The sequence below is a fragment of the Tauraco erythrolophus genome, chromosome 4, assembly GCF_009769465.1.
Source record: "Tauraco erythrolophus isolate bTauEry1 chromosome 4, bTauEry1.pri, whole genome shotgun sequence".
NCBI classification, from domain to species: Eukaryota; Metazoa; Chordata; class Aves; order Musophagiformes; family Musophagidae; genus Tauraco; species Tauraco erythrolophus.
In genome coordinates, this window is record NC_141468.1 from 8,719,617 (window position 1) to 8,738,455 (window position 18,839).

At 43.9% G+C, this 18,839-nt stretch overlaps 1 protein-coding gene across 1 annotated transcript; it reads left to right on the forward strand.

Annotated features, from left to right (window-relative positions):
- Positions 1-65: 65 nt before the first annotated feature.
- Positions 66-7,882, forward strand: MEIG1 (meiosis/spermiogenesis associated 1). Its single transcript, XM_086610870.1, has 3 exons — positions 66-100; positions 4,526-4,688; positions 7,754-7,882. Exons 2-3 carry the CDS (start codon positions 4,551-4,553, stop codon positions 7,880-7,882), a joined length of 267 nt encoding a protein of 88 aa, XP_086466996.1. The 5' UTR covers positions 66-100; positions 4,526-4,550.
- Positions 7,883-18,839: the final 10,957 nt, after the last annotated feature.

Sequence of the window (18,839 nt, forward strand, 5' to 3'; positions counted from 1 at the left end):
CCGGCCGTTGGCGCTGTGAGGGGCGTCGCTGTCCGGCTCCGCCGTCCGCTCCGCGCTGCCCGCCTCGGAAGAGGTGCCCCTTGGCGGCCCTCGCACCACGGTGGGTTGCCTGAGGGCCGGGTAGGCCGGGCTGTGGCTTCGGCAGCGGGAGCAGGGCGGGGTTACAGCGGTGACTCAGCCGGGTCAAGAAGCTCTCGTGTGAAGTCTGTTGAAGTCATCGGAAATCTCGTATTGGCTCCTCTAGGATCCCAGATGGATCCTGTGAATGCCAGCTCATGTTAAGCGATCAAAGAATGGTCAAAGAAGTGCAGCCATCTCCTCCAGCAGCTCCGGCCCGGGACCTCTCCTCTGCCAGGGCTGAGGGATGCAGCTGCTGCTGTCTCATTTGCAAGCTCAACCGGTAACAAAGCTGAGCATGTGTTACAGACATGGCTGGTGACACAGCCTGCCACAGGTGAGGCGTTACTTTCGACACCAGCTACATGCAGGACTTCAGAAAACACAAACACAGACAAGTCCCTTTCCTCCTCTGGGGCTGGTAGCCATAGAAGTTCACTAGTGCAGGCACGTACACACCACTGTCTAGGCTCACAAGCGCACACACGTTTGTGGATCTCTTGAGCACCTGCAAAGTTCCTCTGTCTGCTCAGTGCCTCTGCACAGATCCCAGGCCCCTTTAACTGCTTCATGGATCCCTTGCTTGCCTGCTAGTCCAGTGTGATTCTCGCTAGCAAACATGCACTCACATCCCTCATGTGCTTCATGTTCACAAGTCCCCTTGGGTGTACCAGCACAGACTCACCCCCCTGTCCACTTGATATCCTGGCCTGGACCCAAGGTCCCCCTACTCACCAGCTAGTCCAGCTTAAAATTTTCTTGTGAATATGGATACACACCCCACGTATACCTGAATTGGCGAAGATGCAGATACTCCTTCTCCCCAATAGCTGACACCACGCACACAGGCTGTGACCCACAGTCCTGCTACAACCACTGCCATGGAGGACCTCACTCACGCCAGCCCTCCTCCAGTAGCTGATTTTTTGGGACACATACCATTCCTGCTCCTGTGGATGGAAGTTAGAGTTCACTCCAGCAGCTGACACCACCGGGTGCAGAACACCTGTGCCTCTGGATCTGACTGTAGGAACTGGCACCAGTTTTCACTCACACACACAGGTCCCACTAGTAGCTGGCACTTAGTCCTTGCAGCACGCACGCACACACACACAGAACAGAGATCAAGATTACGCAGAGATAGTTAAGAAACGATTTAATGAGATGTAAGAAGGTACAACAGACTGTAATGATCTGGTTCAGGGCTCAGCCAGGCAAGCATACTGACTGGCCCTGTTTTACATACAACCAGTCTCTTTTATACTTCTTTCCGTCTATTCCCATCTTTACGCCTCCCTGCCCCCCCCTCTCTGCACATTCCTCATGGGTTTGTGTAGCTCTATTGACTTCCACACCCCTCTGAGTCTGGGGTCCCCCAGTTTACAATCTTATCAGTTGCAAACTCCAGGTTGATCTTCCTGGACGTGGAGCCTGTAGTTTCTTGATAGCCCATCAATTAGTGCGAGTGGTGAGGTTTGTTTCTTGTTATGGTCTCTGTTTTACCAGGTCTGTGTCTCTGTATATTTTGTTTCTGGTTTCCCTTTTTTCCCTCAGCTTCCCAGCTGACAGGTCCCAGATCAGATAACCTTGCTGGAATAAACATTTTCAGACTCCCACATGCTGCCATCAATTAGTGTGACTGACCAGGTTTGGTTCTTATCACTGCCTCCCTCATAGTTTACTGGTCAGGTTTGTCTCCCCATATGTTCTCGTTTTATGGCTTCCTCCCTTTCTTATTATCCCTTGATGCATTGATAAAGGTCCTTGACCAGATGCCCTTAAAGGAGCAGACACTCTCCTTCTACATACCTTTGCAACTTGTATAAGCATTAAGGAAACTACCAGATGCAAGCCCAGACTAGTTAAGATTCCATAGAAATTCTGCTATGATTGACACTAAAAAACTTTTCCCAAAGCCTTAACAGATGTATATGAAATCTTACTATTTCCCCTAAATTAAGAGTAGGCAAACATTGTCATCTTGGCAAAGTCCACTTCACTGTTCGGCAATTCCCTTTAAATAAAAAGTGTTAGTATTATGCTGAATATTTCCTTACCGCTCTCTTGCATGCTTTCATTTTGCTTATATCCATCTGCTGTCTTTTGTGTTTTCCCTGAATCGCAGGCTGTCTGGAGTACAGCTCACCTCCTGCTCTTGTGCCATGAAACCAGTCCTGTGCATGGGACACAGCAGCACGACAATAGACAAAGACTACTGTTTTTAAAGGGCTTAAATAGCAGCCTAAAAACATTAGGCTTTTATTTTTTGAAGTCACCAAGCTGGCACTTCAAGTATGTGACCTTTGTACGTATTTTTTGAGCAGAAACGCCTGCGGACAGGCCATCTGGATTAACGGTGACCTAGGAAATGCCAGGCATATCTAGATGTCTTGAAGAAACACATTCATTAGCTGAATTCAGTACATCCTATAAAGTAGTACTCAACACTAGTAACATGTAAGTTATCATAAGACACTTACATTCATTATAGTTCAGCATTTGTTGAGATCTAATATTACTGCTAATCATACTGACTGTCTAAAGTCCCAAATTGACAACTGTTCTCATCAAACATCAATCAGCATTTACAGGGCACAAAAAATTCTGTCATGGCTACAAAAGAGCCCTTTGCAGCAAGGGAGAAAAAAAATTATGTTAAGATAGATATCTCAAAGACTACACTAAAGATTTAGGATAAGGATATTTGTTTATCATGTTAATTTGTATGTGACATCTCATAACTGGGTGGGAAAATTACTTTTTTTTTCTTTTATTTTAAGTAAATAGCTGCCTTCAGTTATAAAATGCTGCAGAGCCTGGCAAAACAATGTTTGGAGTGCTGAACTGCAAGAAACAGGTTAGCGTTGCCAGAAAAGAGCCCTTGTGCAATTTTTGATTAATCTTTAATAAACTGTATGCAGTAAGAGATGAAAGGCACTTTCTTTGTGTGCTGGTGGCTCTCACACAGTTAGAAGGCAGAGATGCAGACTTCTGCTATCTCTGCATTACGACGACAAGAATTCTTGATATCATTTTCCCAAAGATTTGTATGCTGCGGTGCAAAGATTTTTATTTTCTCCTTCTCTGCCTTTCTAACAGACTAAGGGCATTTGTGCATTTGATAAGACGTCAGCATTCAACTTTTCAAGCTCTCAGCTGATACAAGAACTTGCTAGGTAAGGAAATTTGACTTTGTGCACAGCATTTGGTGGCAGCACACTACCCACAGGGAATGAGACTAGGTTCGTCTTCTGACTACAAAATCCAGACGCTTTTTCACCTTCCTTGAAGCTACCTTCCTAATTATGAAGCTGCAGCTTGGTGACATTACAGAACTGGGAAAGGACTCATTTCTAATCATATCTGCCAGGCATGATAGTGTTCTGTGTGTTTTGCTTGTAGAGCCAACGTAAGGTTCTTTTTTAGTGGCAGAATAAGATACACTCAAGAAAGCAAATGCAGTGAAATTCAGATACAAGGTAGAAGTCAAATAATTCATATTTTTTGAAATATAGCTCAAATCCATTCCTAGTGAGTTTCCATGGACTTCACAATTATTTGGGGTTTTTTTATTTGTTTGTTTTTTTACAGTTTGAGTTTCATCTTGTCCCAGCTCTGCCCTGTTCAGGTTTAGCTGTTGATCCGCCTGTTTACTATTTCTCAGCAGATTGACCAAATGTGTTTTGTGTGAGGAGGAAGTCAGCAGCAGTCAGAGCAGATTTTGATGGTGCAAGGGTAGAATAGGATGAGGTTTGGTTGGTCGTGTGCCTTGCCTCCTTGTCACATCCAATTTATTTCTTAAGACCTCTTCTTTGTCATTTCCCCTGTGGCCATGTGACTGGCAGTGCATTTCTCTCCTCTCCCTCTCCCTCTCCCTCTCCCTCTCCCTCTCCCTCTCCCTCTCCCTCTCCCTCTCCCTCTCCCTCTCCCTCTCCCTCTCCCTCTCCCGTTCTTCAGTAACAGCCTAGCTCTTCATTTTGGGGTTCCCAGTTCACTGTCCTTTCAGTAGGAAGAAAAGAAAACCTGAAAAACTGCCTGTTCCAAGGTGGCAGTGACTGCTAAGATGTGAAATCAAAACAATTAGTGTGTTTTTATTTTTTTTAATGCATCAATGTGCACAAATAAATTTTAGGCAGCACTGTTAAGTCAAGGTGGCAAAACCAGAATGATAATAGTTTCCTAGACAGAGAAGTACAGGTAAGTTGCATTTGTTTTGAGATCAAGCAGTGCATTTAATTAGATTCCATCTGCTTATAACAGTTTTCTTTTTGACCTCACACCTTGAGGGGATGATAATATTGCACTGTATGTAATTATTTTTAAATTTTGTTCTGCCTGTTTTTATATGTCCCTAACAAAATTGCTTGCTTCTGTCTTCTCTGTTTCATTTTCAAAAATTTAATTTCAGGAAAGACTTTGAAGTTTCTGGAGTCATGGCTAAAGCCGACATCAAACCAAAATCTGTACATTGTGCCAAAAAATGGTCAGATGATGTAGAGAACTTATACAGATTTCAGCAAGCTGGATACAGAGATGAGATTGAATATAAACAAATAAAACAAGTTGATGTGGTAAGATTTGGAATTCTGGGAGGGCTATTACTTTAAACTTCTGTCTCACGTTAAATGATTAAATAAAAATGGCGGTGCTGCTTATTTGCTTTCATTTAGGCTAGTTTCTGGTACAGTTTTTTTCTTCCAGGTCTCAAGCTATTATTAACTGTGCAGAATAAGTTATCTCACAGAAGTGAAGCAGAAGCACTACCCAGCCTGTGTTTTTGCTCCCCTCATCTTATGCATTTAGAAGCGTTATAGATTTCTCTGACTACATGCAGCTGCTATCTAAAAGAATAATTCCATTTTCAGGAAAGTAATATATAAAAGTGAGTTTTCTGTGAAGTTTCCCCGTTACTTTGCCAATAGACCTGATAGGAAACTCACAGAATCATAGAATGGTTAGGATCGGAAGGGACCTCAAGGATCATCTAGTTCCAACCCCCCTGCCATGGGCAGGGACACCCTCCACTACACCAGGTTGCTCAAAGCCTCATCCAGCCTGGCCTTGAACACTTCCAGGGATGGGGCATCTACAACTTCTCTGGGCAACCTGTTCCAGTGCCTCACCACCCTCTGAGTGAAAAATTTCTTCCTTATATCTAATCTAAATCTCCCCTCTTTCAGTTTAAAGCCATTGCCCCTTGTCCTGTCACTACACACCCTTGTAAAAAGTCCCTCTCCATCTTTCCTGCAGGCCCCCTTTAAGTACTGGAAGGCTGCAGTAAGATCACCCTGGAGCCTTCTCTTCTCCAGGCTGAACAGTCCCAACAACTCACTCATTGTCCAGAGAGTCAGCTCTGTGTCATTGCTACCAACTTCAGTGTAACAGCTGAATTGCACGGTGGCGCCATCAGACTTCGTGCACACTCAAAACTTGGCTTCTGTTGAAACTGTCCAGAATAGACATATTTGATGCCAACTGGGAGCTGTGACACAGGCTTTTATCGAATAAGAACATCAAGAATGTGGTCGTTTGCTCACTGCAGTTGGTGGCAATGCTCCCTAGCACATCAAATGAGCTAGTGAACAGTGGTCAGATATTCAGTGGCTACTTGAGATTCAAAATGCCAACCAAGAGGTTAATACAGCAAAAAAAGTGTTATCTTTATAAGAGCTCTGTAATTTATCTTCCAAAGCAGCATATGTAGCATGAGAAACCCACTTTTAAAAGATCCTAACCTCCTGTGCACATAAGAGCGAGCAGAATGTTCCTAAGAAAGTCGCTCCTCACCCAGTCAACTCAAAACGTAGCAAAACATGAATGCGCGTAAGACGCGTTTCATTCTTTTGCCAGGGGCATGGATACTGCTGTAAAGGCTGCAGTGTAAATTCCCTCAACTGTGCAAAAGGAAATCCTGCAGTTAGTGTGGTAGGATTAGTCTGTGTAAGATTTATGACAGGGCATAACCGTAGACAATTAAACTCTGCTGGGAGTTAAAACCCACCACTCAGTGCATTCCCTTCAAACTCGCCAGGATCTGGCAGCGATTCTCTTTCAACTTACACATTTTGAAATGTCTTGTTTCCTCCATCTTATATTTCTGTAATGCAGTTGTTATTAATGAGGCAAGTATAATGTAGGTGGAACAAATATTAAGGCTGTTATGTTTAGATAGAGAATGCAAATAACTCAGCTGTAAGCCTTAAGTAACAAAGTGAGTGATGAAACTACCACTTCTGGACTCTCCAGTTAGAGAATGCTCTAGTTCGACATCCTATTGCCAACCCTGCCTAGGCTGACAGACAGAAATCTGATCCTGATTACCTGATTTTCCCGGTTCCGTTTGATCAGAAGCAGCCATAGGTGTTCAAGCTGCAGACAGCTACTAAAGCCATGAAACTGTTGAACTTACAAGGGCTCAAGCCTTTAGCGTAAAGCTTCACGTTGTGGAACACAGAAAAGCCCCAGGATGGTGCTAATTTCCTGCACTACCATGACACATAGAATCATAGAATCATAGAATCATAGAATCATAGAATGGTTAGGGCTGGAAGGGACCTTCAAAGGTCATCTAGTCCAACCCCCCTGCAAGGAACAGGGATATCTCCAACTCGATCAGGTTGCTCAGGGCCTCATCCAACCTGGCCTTGAACGTCTCCAGGGATGGAGCATCCACCACCTCTCTGGGCAACCTGTTCCAGTGTTCTACAACTCTCATGGTAAAAAAGTTTTTCCTAATATCCAACCTGAATCTACCTCCCTCTATTTTAAAACCATTACCCTTTGTCCTATCACAACAGGCCCTCCTGAACAGCCTCTCCCCATCTTTCCTGTAGGCCCCCTTGAGGTACTGGAAGACCGCTATAAGGTCACCCCGGAGCCTCCTCTTCTCCAGGCTGAACAGCCCCAACTCTTTCAGCCTGTCCTCATAGGAAAGGTGCTCCAGCCCTCTTATCATCTTCGTGGCCCTCCTCTGGACCCTCTCCAACTGGTCCATGTCCTTCTTATGTTGGGGGCTCCAGAACTGGACGCAGTACTCCAGGTGAGGTCTCACGAGGGCAGAGTAGAAAAGCTCATATTATATATAATATTAGCTCATATATATTATTATATAATATATTATTATATATAATATATATTATTATATATAATATATATTATTATATATAATATATAGCTCATTTTATTTTATGAAATTACTAATAAAAAGCATATTTTTCATGGTCCGTTTTTCAAAGAAGCTTTTAAGTGTGTGTCAGTCTTACAGAAGTGGAATCTTTCAGCCTCTCAGATTACTGAATAACTGAATAGCATCAATGTTTTATTCCTAAACAAGGTATTTTAAAAGCTTCAACTAGTCCACTTTTTAAATTACTCTGGTCTATCAAATATTCTCAGATCCTTATTTCTAGACTCCTCTGATCACATAATTCTTTATACTAGACCAGAAAACTGGTTTCTGACATCTTGTTCCTAATATTTTTTTTAAAGTTAAGCAAATTAATAGCAAAGTAGTGTTTAGATGCAAATGAGGTTTTCCCCCAGAAATATACCCTATATTCTTTGCAATGTAATGCACAAACATAATTTAAGGTGAGCATGTCCAGGTGAATGTCTATCTTTTTTATTCTATTCTTAGGTAGAGCGTTGGCCAGAAACTGGATTTGTTAAGAAACTTCAGAGAAGGGACAACACCTTCTATTATTACAATAAGCAAAGAGAATGCGACGACAAAGAAGTCCATAAAGTGAAAGTGTATGTGTATTAGTTTTGTTATTGTTCTAATTTGTTTGTATTTCTTTATAAATCTTTGTTAGAATCTGTAAGTAAATGAAATTGTGAAATCTGAGTTACCTTAAGTATCAGTGTCGTTCTTGGATAGAAGAGGGAACACGGGAAATGTAGAGAAGCCTCGAATTATAGGCATAAGAATTTCATTTTTTTTCCTGCTATAACCTAAAGTCTTATTATCCCTCATTTTCCTCGTTATAAATATTTTGACATAAAGATAAAAATCTTGTAACTGGACATCATATATTTGGTTTAACAGTGCGTAAAGTCCGTTAAAGTACAGGCATCAATCTTTCTTCAAAACAACATAATCTTGTTGGCCCTGGCTAATGTCAGACACGGTCTCTTGGTATGGGTAAGGGCTATGAGACTACCAAGGGCCAAAGTAAGGCCAAAAGGCTAAAGTTCCCTTGGAAAACAGCAAGAAAAATAAGCAAAGAGTTTGGTGAAAGACGTCAAACAATCAAGTAGCAGGGACCAGTGTCGAGCTGCAAATTTAAAAACTGGTTATTGTGACAGAAACAGTCACAGCAAAAATGCCTTTCTGAGCAATAGGTAAGATATCCACAAAGTATTTTTGCCAGGTACTAATATTAATTACTTGAGGAGGAAGTATTAATTGACTTGGTAGCATATGTCTTTTTATGGAGAGGGAAAAAAAGACTGTGGATTTACCTATCGTGGGATCAGGGAGTATAGAACTGCAGGGAGAATATGAAATCCGTACTATGTAATATGTAGGGTTAGGTACCTTGCACAGATAATAAGTGGGATTTCTGGGCAGAATTCATCTCATCCAACTTCAAATGTCACACCTGATCTTGTCATTTGGACACCCTTAGCTCTGAACGGAGGGACGCTGGCTCTTCTGGGCGCGGTTCTTTTCTTCTGAATGTAGATAGGTAACATTTGCTTTGAACGTGTCGCTGTGACACCAGCTCTGCAGAAGCTGTCCATACATGTGCTACTCTGAAACACCCAGTAAACGCAAGGTATCATGCTTCCCTTCACTCACTACAAAATTTAGGTAAAATCCTACAAGATGCCAAAACTCTAGATAATTGATCAGCAGAACAGATTATTGTTACATAAACCCGTAGGTGTGTTCATGGTAGTTAGAGAAAAAACATTATTAATATCTCCTGTCTCTAGACTGTAAACTAAGGGGTATCTAAACTAAGTTTTAGGCATGGATTAGCCTAAATCCATGTTTGACCCTCTGTCTTATGGATATCCTTCCTTCATTTGAACCTGAGATGGTGGCCAGCTCAAGATGTGAAATAGAGGATTTACAGTTCCAAGTCAAAATAAGTAGTATGAGTGCAACATTCAAAAGATCTCATTGACAACAGGTGACGACGATCTAGTCACCTTATTTAGACTACGTGGAAATTTTTAGCTTAAATTTGTATGAGCTCTGTTAAAGAAATGACTGAAAGGCACTCAGAAGCAACTGTGAAGCTTTTTTATTCCAGGAAGGTTTTGATGGCATATAAATACAGAGTTACTGCAATGACAGAAATAAATCATTGCTACAGTAAATTTCACTTCAGATTTTCATTATGATTTCTTTTTTATTTGGATTTCTCTGGACGTTCTTTTTAAGAGAGGTCTTTTTGCATACTTTGCAATCAAATAGTGGGAACAGAACAATTATCAGGACAACCCATTTATTTTGTTACTTGAAGACAGTGAATCTCACTGTTAACTTCATAGATTCCTAAAAAAGAATTCTTCCCATGGACATGAAAAGACCCTTTACAAAATTCACAAAAACAGATGTGTTATATACCCAACTCAAATTTTTTAACACGAGTTGTTGCTCTGACCACACACAGAATAAGTGAGAATGTTTGGTAGAGCCATTTTCTCAGTCTGTAAAAAAGACACAGCTGTGCATTCAAGAACAGGAATTAAAGCTGCAGGTAACTTTTTAGAGCTTAACTTTTTCTAAAGAAAGACTTTTAAAAAAATTAAACAAATGTAAAAGATCACTCTGAGCTTCTCTCATTTTATCTGACTACACCTCGATGTTTTTGCAATAATGCTGAAGGCTTTCTCTCTTGTATTATGTTTTAAAAAAGTGAGTGCGCGTTTCATACAGCCCGCTGGGGTTTCTCTTCATTTCAAACAAGTAGCACGGGAATTTGTGTTCCACTTCTGAAATGCTGATTTGGTATGAGTCGGCAGATTCTTCTTGTTTTGAGAGAGTGAATTACCTAGATTTTATTACTAGCATTTTTCAGCATTGTCAGTGTGCTACAAGGTTGAATCTCACTGTAATATTTAAAAGATTAATGGGGTGATAAGAAAATAAAAGCCTTATAATTAGTGCTGGAAACCAGTTTACAGACAGGCCTTTGTCAGCCCTAATGCTGTATTTGGGAGTTCACTCACTTCACTAGAAAAGCAGCAGGTTTTGTATTGGCAGTGGCAGTTTTAATTGTCCTTTGACATCCAGCTAATATCCATATTTTACTCCAGTTCATGCTAAACTTAAAGTTACTTAAAACCACTCTCTTTTTTTTTAGACCATAGCGATGTAATGGCCTGAGCTATGAAGACAAAGGGGTTCCTCTCTTTAAAGAAACAGGTACAGGGGTTCTTGCCTGAGTTCAAGTTTATGATCGAAAGATAACATTAATCTGGTATAAGGACGTTTGCCTGAGTTAATTCTTAGAATCACAGAATAGTTTGGGCTGAAAGATCATCTAGTTCAACCCTCCCTGCCATGGGCAGGGATACCTTCAACTAGATCAGGTTGCTCAAAGTCACGTCCAGCCTGGCCTTGAACACTTCCAGGGATGGGGCATCCACAACTTCTCTGAGCAACCCGTTCCAGTGTCTCACCACCCTCATTATACAGAATTTCTTCTTTATATCCAATCTAAATCTCCCCTCTTTCAGTTTAAAAACACTGTGCCTTGTCTTACCACTACAGACTCTGGTAAAAAGTCTCTCTCCAGCTTTCTTATAAGCCCCCGTTATATATTAAAAGGTTCCTGTAAGGTTTCCTGTAGTCTTCTCCAGGCTGAGCAACCCCAACTCTCTCAGCCTGTCTTCATAACAGAGGTGCTCCAGCCCTCGGATCATCTTCGTGGCCCTCCTCTGGACCCGCTCCAACAGCTCCATGTCCTTCTTCTTCTGGGGGCCCCAGAGTTGAACACAGTACTGCAGGTGTGGTCTCATGAGAGCAGAGGGGCAGAATCACCTCCCTTGACCTGCTGGCAAAGCTTCTTCGGATGAAGCCCAGGACACTGTTGGCTTTCTGGGCTGCAAGCGCATAATTGCCAGATTATGTCCAATTATTCATCCGCCAGTACCCCCAAGTCCTTCTCCTCAGGGCTGCTCTCAATCCACTCATCCCCAGTCTGTGTTGATACTGGGGATTGCCTCAACCCACGTGCAGGACCTTGCACTTGGCTGTGTTGAACTTCACGAGACTCACATAGACCCACTCCTTCAGCTTGTCAAAGATTTTCCTGAGGTGGCTTTTGTATCTAGCTGTGCTTGATGAGCATGAAGGTGATACTTGAGTACTAACAAGTTTTCCTCTGCTACCTTCATGCTGAATGTATCATTTGCAGTCAAAAAAGCTGTCAAATAATTTAATGTGTCAGTATTTTCTCTTATTTGATAAATCCGTAACTGAAATGCCTTGTCTGTTACCTCAGTTTTAAGCATGTTGAGAACTGTTAGCTTACTTGTGTCAATTTAAGGTCACTAAGTTGTGAAAAAGTATCGGAATAAGCAATTTGGGGAAGCTGTGCCTCGTTTTAGGGGTGACACAACAGTTCACATCAAGATAAATAACTTATTTCTGAATGCCATTACAAAACCTTTTTTTACTGAACTTTACTAACTTTAAAGAGATGGAGATAAAATCACATCTCTCCATTTTATTGCCTGGAGATTATCATCTGTGCTATTTTGCTGATTTGAGTCTTAATAAAAAGTAAATCTGTGAAAACACTCTCCAAGGTACTTTTCTTATCTGTCGGTATTCCTCTTATCAGGCAATACCGTAAAGCTTTCAATGACCATTTGCAGCAGCTCAGCAGATGGAGGATGACAAGGCTCCCTCCCTGTAGCAAGCGCTTCCCAGCTGCCCAGGTCTGATGTGCTCAGTCTAATTCTAATTCACTCCATGGCTTTGCACAAGAGAAGGGTAAATGCTTTCCCTGCTTCTTGAAGCTCATAGAAGGAGGCAAAACAAACTTTTCCAAGACCTACTTTTCAGCCTTTGTGTTTGCCAGCTACAAGTGAAATGGCAAGGGTGCGACCCCTCTGAATTCATCCAGTTACTTTGGGGAAGTAAAGGCTGCATTTATGTGTTCTAGGCTGGTTCTCTATTTTTTCATTTTGAATTCATTTACTTGAATTCATTACGGAACAGTATTGTCTGAAAGTAGTAGTATCGTTATTTGATGGCTTTACAGTCACAGCAGCTCAAAGCACCACACAGAAAGATGGCATTAGTGTGTTAATTTTCACTTTGGTACACAAGTGGACAGTTGTCTTTCCGGCTCTGAAGACAGTCAAACCTCAACCTTTTGGTTTACAAACATGGTTCCCTTGTTTCAAGGTGTTGAAAATGATTGACGGGGTTCAGACTTGTTAAAGACAGCTTTCTAACTCAACAGCTGTTGATGCTGCTGCTCCTCACGTTGTCTGGTACAAGTGAAGTCTGTCTGAAAGCAGCTGGAATGGAGTTGCCTCATGGTCTCTGCAGGTTTCCTCCTATTACCCTAGCTCCACTCAATTCGTATCGAGTTGCAGGACCTGCTTTCTTAGTAGCCTGCCTGTGCTGAGCACTTCTTGGCATTATTGTTGTAATTATTTAATAAAACACATTTTGTTTCTTGTTGCAGTTGAGACTTTGCTTTACTTCAAGTCTGAAGTCCAGCACACTCACAAACCGCATTTGGGGGGGTGACTGGTAACTACGCACCAGGGCTGGCACACAGGATAGGCAGTAGAGATGATGCAGGAAAGGTAATTAAGAATGGGATTTAACACAAAGACAGGCCAGACTGCAGGGATCAGGCACAGGGCCCAGTCAGGTGAACATCCTGCCCGACAGCCTGCTTACACGTGTCTGCCTCCTCCATCCTCCCTCCTTACCGTCTTCCCATACTTGTTCCGCCCTGATCCTTCCCTTCATGTGTCTGTGGTCCTTCCCCATAACATCCCATAGTAAGTTTCGCACAGTGCTCCAAACCTCCTAAAATATCCCTTAATATTCATGCTAACAATGTTTCCTCCTTCTTATCAGTTACGGAATCGTGGCTGACCCTCTCCAAGGCTGGAGTAGTTCTTTTAATGGCCCATCAATCAGTGCCCGACAGGCTCTGGCCTCCGTTATCCTCTCTCTCATCACCTGCTCATTAATGTTTATGTGCTGTCTGTTTAATTTAGCGTTTTCCTCCTTATTTGTTATCTCTGGCAGGGAATAGTCCTTAACCAAATAACTTACTGAACCAGATGCTCTCATATTTCACTTGTCCTCATGCCAGCCTCCCTGAGACAGGCGGCTTCGCCGTGATGTGAAGGATGATGCTGTGTAGAGACACCTACTCGGCAGGACCTCTGTCCTGCTGCTGCTCCAGGCAGGTGGCAGCTCTAAGAACGTGGAGACAAAGGGAAGAGAATGCCTAAAAACAGAAGGAGGAGGAAGAGGGAGAGGGAGAGGGAGAGGGAGAGGGAGAGGGAGAGGGAGAGGGAGAGGGAGAGGGAGAGGGAGAGGGAGAGGGAGAGGGAGGGAGAAAGGGCACATGAGTTTAGGGAAGGACAAGCGCGTGTAGGGAGTCAACTATGCAGATGCATCAGCATTTTGCCAGCAATCTTGTACCCACAGAAACCTCCTCCCTTGCTGGCAGTAGCTCAGTTCTTGTTGGCTGGGGAAGCAGGATGCAGTCCCAGCATCTCGCTGCAGATGTTCGTCCTGCCTTGGCAGGAGCGCCTGAATGCCTCAGCCAAGGGGAAGGTGTCCTGCTTGAGGGGATAAGCTTCTGGCAGCTGCTTGGTTTTGCAAGGGCGATGGAGCAAAAAGCAGGTGGACTGGACGTGTGGCAGGTTCTTTATTTTTGGTCAGGGTGTCTAGAGGATGTCAGCTGCGCTGCGCTGTCCTGGGGAGCATCCTTGTGCCAAATACACGATGTTTTTGAGGAATAGCCAATGCTGGGATGTAAGTGGGGAAGAGCCAGCAGGTGGGCTGTGGGCGCTAGGAGATAGGTGCTAGGATGCTGTGCGTGGAGAGATGGGCTGGAGCCAGGCACACGCGATACAGGGATGTTGCATTGGGCTTGCATGGCAAGGTTTCGGTAGCAGGGGGGCTACAGGGATAGCTTCTGAGAGAAACTTCTAGAAGCTTCCTCTATGTCTGATAGAGCCAATGTCAGCCAGCTCCAAGACGGACCTGCCACTGGCCAAGGCCGAGCCCATCAGTGATGGTGGTAGTGCCTCTGGGATAACATAGTTAAGAAGGGGTAAAAAAACTGTGCGAGAGAAAACTGCAGCTGAAGAGAGGAGTGAGAATATGTGAGAGCAACAACTCTGCAGACTCAAGGTCAGTGAAGAAGGAGGTGCTCCAGGCACCAGGGCAGAGACTCCCCTGCAGCCCATGGTGAAGATCATGGTGAGGCAGGCTCTTCTCCTGCAACCCATGGAGGTCCATGGTGGAGCAGAGATCCGCCTGAAGCCCATGGAGGAACTCGTGCAGAGCAGGTAGATGCCCAAAGGAGGTTATGACCTCATGGGAAGCCCATGCTGGAGCAGGCTCCTGGCAGGACCTGTGGCCCTGTGGGGGACCCACACTGGAGCAGTTCGTAAAGAACTGCAGCCCATGTGAAGGACTCACATTGGAGGAGTTCATGGAGGACTTTCTCCTGTGAGAGGGACCCCACACTGGAGCAGGGCAAGAGGAATCCTTCCCCTGAGAAGGAAGGAGCAGCAGAAACCATGTGTGATGAACAGACCGTAATCCCTTTTCACCCTGTGCCACTGGCAGGGAGGAGGTAGAGAAATATGAAGTTAAGCCTGGGAAAAAGGAAGGGTGAGAGGAAGGTGTTTTTTAAGATTTTATTTTATTTCTCATAATCTTACTCTGGTTTGATTGGTAACAAATTAATTTCCCCAAGTTGAGTCTTTTTTGCCCATGATGGTAATTGGTGAGTGACCTCTCCCTATCCTTATCTTGATTCACAAGCTTTTTGCTATATTTTCTCTCCCCTGCTCAGTTGAGGAAGGGAGCGATAGAGCGGTTTTGGTGCGCACCTGTCAGTCTTTCTGGAGGAAAGAGCCTGGTGATCCTGCAAATCTTTCCATGGCTCTGGTCTCCCGAAGCTACAGACAGAGGAGCTCCTGCTCTGTAGCCCTGTTCTGTGGCTGTGGTGGGTAAAGCCTGCCAGCTCCTAGCCTAACCCCCCTGACGGATCCATCTTCATACCTGCCAGCTCCTAGCCTAACCCCCCTGACGAACCCATCTTCATCTTGTTCAGAAGGAACTTGAATCGCAGCCCAGAGGGACCCTGCTTCTCTCCATCGACTCTTCGAAAAGGAGGTCTGTGTACCTAGGGCTGAGAGATCACTGTATCGAGGCGATGCTCATTAAGAACAGGAAATATCTCTTTGATAGTCTATCACTTACAACTTTGGTCCTAACGGGTGAGAAAGATCACTACACTTGCAACTACATAGAGGTTTATTTAAAATGTCACTGGAATAATATTTTGTCAGGCCAGAGCAATATTTCAACAGAGAAGAATGATTTACGTGTCTGAAGGATGAGTTCAGAAGAGGTGTTTTTACGAGATATTCACTGGTAGTATGCACATTGCAAGTAGATTATTGAGAATGCAAGGCAAAAGAAATGGAAGAAATACAAAAGCTGAAGTATGCTACAGACAGTAAGACGACAATAAAATGCCATTGGGAATCTTGGTTTAGGAATAGCTTCTCTGTTATTTACAATTTTACCATTTGTATCCATCACACAGGAAAAAACCCACAACAAATGTTCATAATTCCTGCTTTACTATACCAGAGCAAAGTAGTAGGATCCATCTACATCAGATGAAATAATTCACCATCTGTAACCGAGGTGGAGGTGAAGCATCACTTGCTAAATATAAACACTCTCAGGTCAGAAGTCTGGGGTCATGTGCACTCCCAATCTAAAGACCTAGAGTAGCTAGTAGCTCAGGACTCTAATTCACTAATTTTAGATCGTAACAAACTTTGGAAAACTGGAGAGGTGCCAGAGGACTGATGGAGGGTCAACACGATCCAGTACTTAAAAGGGAGGGAGTCATACTACACTGTATAAACAAGCTCTAATCAGGGATAAATTAATGAAGTGGTTATGTGGGGACTGTGTCAATGAAGAAAAAGGAGTTAGAAAGTGTTTTCCTCTGTGCTCAGCTGATCAGATGCATCTTGGCTGATTTCAAGAACCAGCGACAAGCCACAGGAAAGATGAAGAAATAGATGCTTTGGAGGTTTTGTTTCTGGAACATCTTATTTTACTGCCTGAGGACAACAACCATTCCTAACCATTATTTCAGCCCAGAGTTACCTAAATATGAACACTTACTGGTGCTGTGCAAGACCCCGAGATGAGAGGTTGACACATCTCACATGGGATGAAGCCCTCCGCCCTCAGACTGTGAAATCCATAAACTTTTAGTAGGATAAAAGCTCCTCTGTGCAAACTTGCTTTGCTAAACTTGCTAAACTAACTTTGCTAAATTGCTTTTCAGTTCCGAGGCTGTAGCTGCCACAGGTTGGGAATTGCACAGCCCACAGAGAGGAAAAGGCCGTGGCTGCTGGCAGTGCCAGCTGGAAACGTTTCAGCACAGGAGGCAGCAGTCTGGATTTCAGGCAGGTGCTTTAGTCGGCCTGTGGCTAACCACCGTTTAATGGAGCGTGTGCCTCGGGACACCGAGTTTCAGGAAGGAAATCTCCTCCTGGATGTGCTTGGCTGCCACGTAACCCTGAGGTGACTTGGGAAGATGCAGGAGTCACGCAGACCCTGGCTGCTGGTGAGATGACCTCTCCTGGCATGGTGAAGCGTGCTTGCTGTGGGCGAGGAACGTTTTTCATCTCACCTCTCTGCAGACAGCACCACAAACTCCCATATTTCAAGGATGTGGCGGTGCCAAGGGGACCATATGCACATAACAAGGAAGGACAAGGAGGGGGCTATTCTCCATTTCTGTTCATTCCACTGCGGAAAGCTTAAATGACAGAGTAGAAAACCTGCAAAATCGGGGGGTGGTACTGCTGCTTTGTGTCCTTTTGTGACTAAAAGTAGCATTTTTTGCCTCTTGCAAATACAGTAACAATCCAGATTCCCTTGTGATGTTTCTGCCACCCTCCCTGGGCTGATGGGCCATGCTGTCTCCTTTGCAAACGCAGCAGATGGGAGAGCTGGGTTTGCCTTTCGGCGGGTGCACAGGCTGCAAACACGGAAATGACCGGTGTCAGTTCAAGTGTCTTCCCTCTGCTCTTCAAAGGGATGTTTTGAAGCAGGCTCACAGGTGCTGCCCCACTTACAGTCTACCACCAACCTGAAAGAAGAGCCGGATGTTGGTAAATTGCTTATACATGTATCAGAGGCTCAGAAGGGAAATTTTCATGATATGTGCATACATACATGTTTTTAATGAAACATTTCTCTGTTTGAAGATATTTTCTCTCAAAAAATCTTGGAGATATTTTTTCTCTCCGTCGTCTTCTATCAAAAGCTGTGACTCTTTCAGTTGAGATTTTGGGGCACAAAGAAGCAGATGGGAAAACTTCTGTGATACACTAAATAATAAGATAATGTAAAAGAGGGAGTATCCACAATCCTCATGAAACTCAAACTGTTGGAAAACCCAAAGGAGAGTGAAGATTATAATGAATAATTCAGACAACACACCTTCAACTCTGAATGTTTAAGCCTCTTCATTTGTTCAATTTCTCATCTGACCTCCAAGAACTAAACACAAATGCGGAGAAGGTAAAGTGAAATAGTCTTGCAGTACCATTTAAAGCCCAATGCCTCTATTTCCCAGCTCGGAGGAATGCCACGGGCTGAGGCTCCCCCTGGATCTGTGAGCTCATGCCTCCCTCTGCTGACTGCCTCCCCCAGCCCTCTCCTTGATTGCAACTGATAAAATTGCTGTGATTGCTGTCCCCGCTCCTGCTGGGCTAATGTTCCTCCCCACGTCCCACACAATGACAGTAACATCTCAGGAGCTGGTGGGTACAGGATGCTCACGTCAGCCCAGCCCCGCAGTGCTGGTGCTGGTCACTCCGGCAGTGCCGTGTTCCCCCACGTGTCATCTGCCCCTTGGGTCCCACTGCCACTGGAGTTCTCCGTCAATGCTACAATAGTCATGAATCCTCATTTAAGGGAAAATCTCTGAAAGCACTCAAAGAAAACTGCCATAAGCTGAGATAAGTGAGCAAGGAGCTTTGGCTGGATCACTAGATTACAGATAGAGTGTGCTAGAAATGTTTTTCTGATTTTTTAATTTTTTTTTTTCAGTTTGAATATGTCTGTAACACCACTCGGTATCAATTTAAAAACCCCTCAGTCCTTATTGGCAGCTACTAAGTAAAACCGACCGTGGGAACTGCAAAACATAAAAGTTTTGGGTTCTCTTCTCTTTTCACAAGCAATCTCCAGAACCCCCTTGTCCTCGCAGCAGAGCACGTCCCCCTGCCACATGCGAATGCAAGAAATGTACAATCTCAGCACTTCAAGATTAATTGGGAAAAATTATGCCCCTTGCTCTGGGCTGGAGGCGCAATGCTGGAAGTGCTCGAGCTGGTTTTCCACTTGATGATCTGCCAGTGTCGGGTGACCCTTTCCGTAGATGGAAACAAACACAGCTCTTCTGGGATGACAGAGAGAGACCTCAGTGTTGCAAACATCTTGTCCATTT

Coding starts and splice junctions, on each gene's coding strand:
- MEIG1 (XM_086610870.1), top strand. CDS start 4,551: ATGGCTAAAGCCGACATCAAACCAAAATCTGTACATTGTGCCAAAAAA. Junction 4,689..7,753: donor AAATAAAACAAGTTGATGTG/GTAAGATTTGGA, acceptor TTCTATTCTTAG/GTAGAGCGTTGGCCAGAAAC.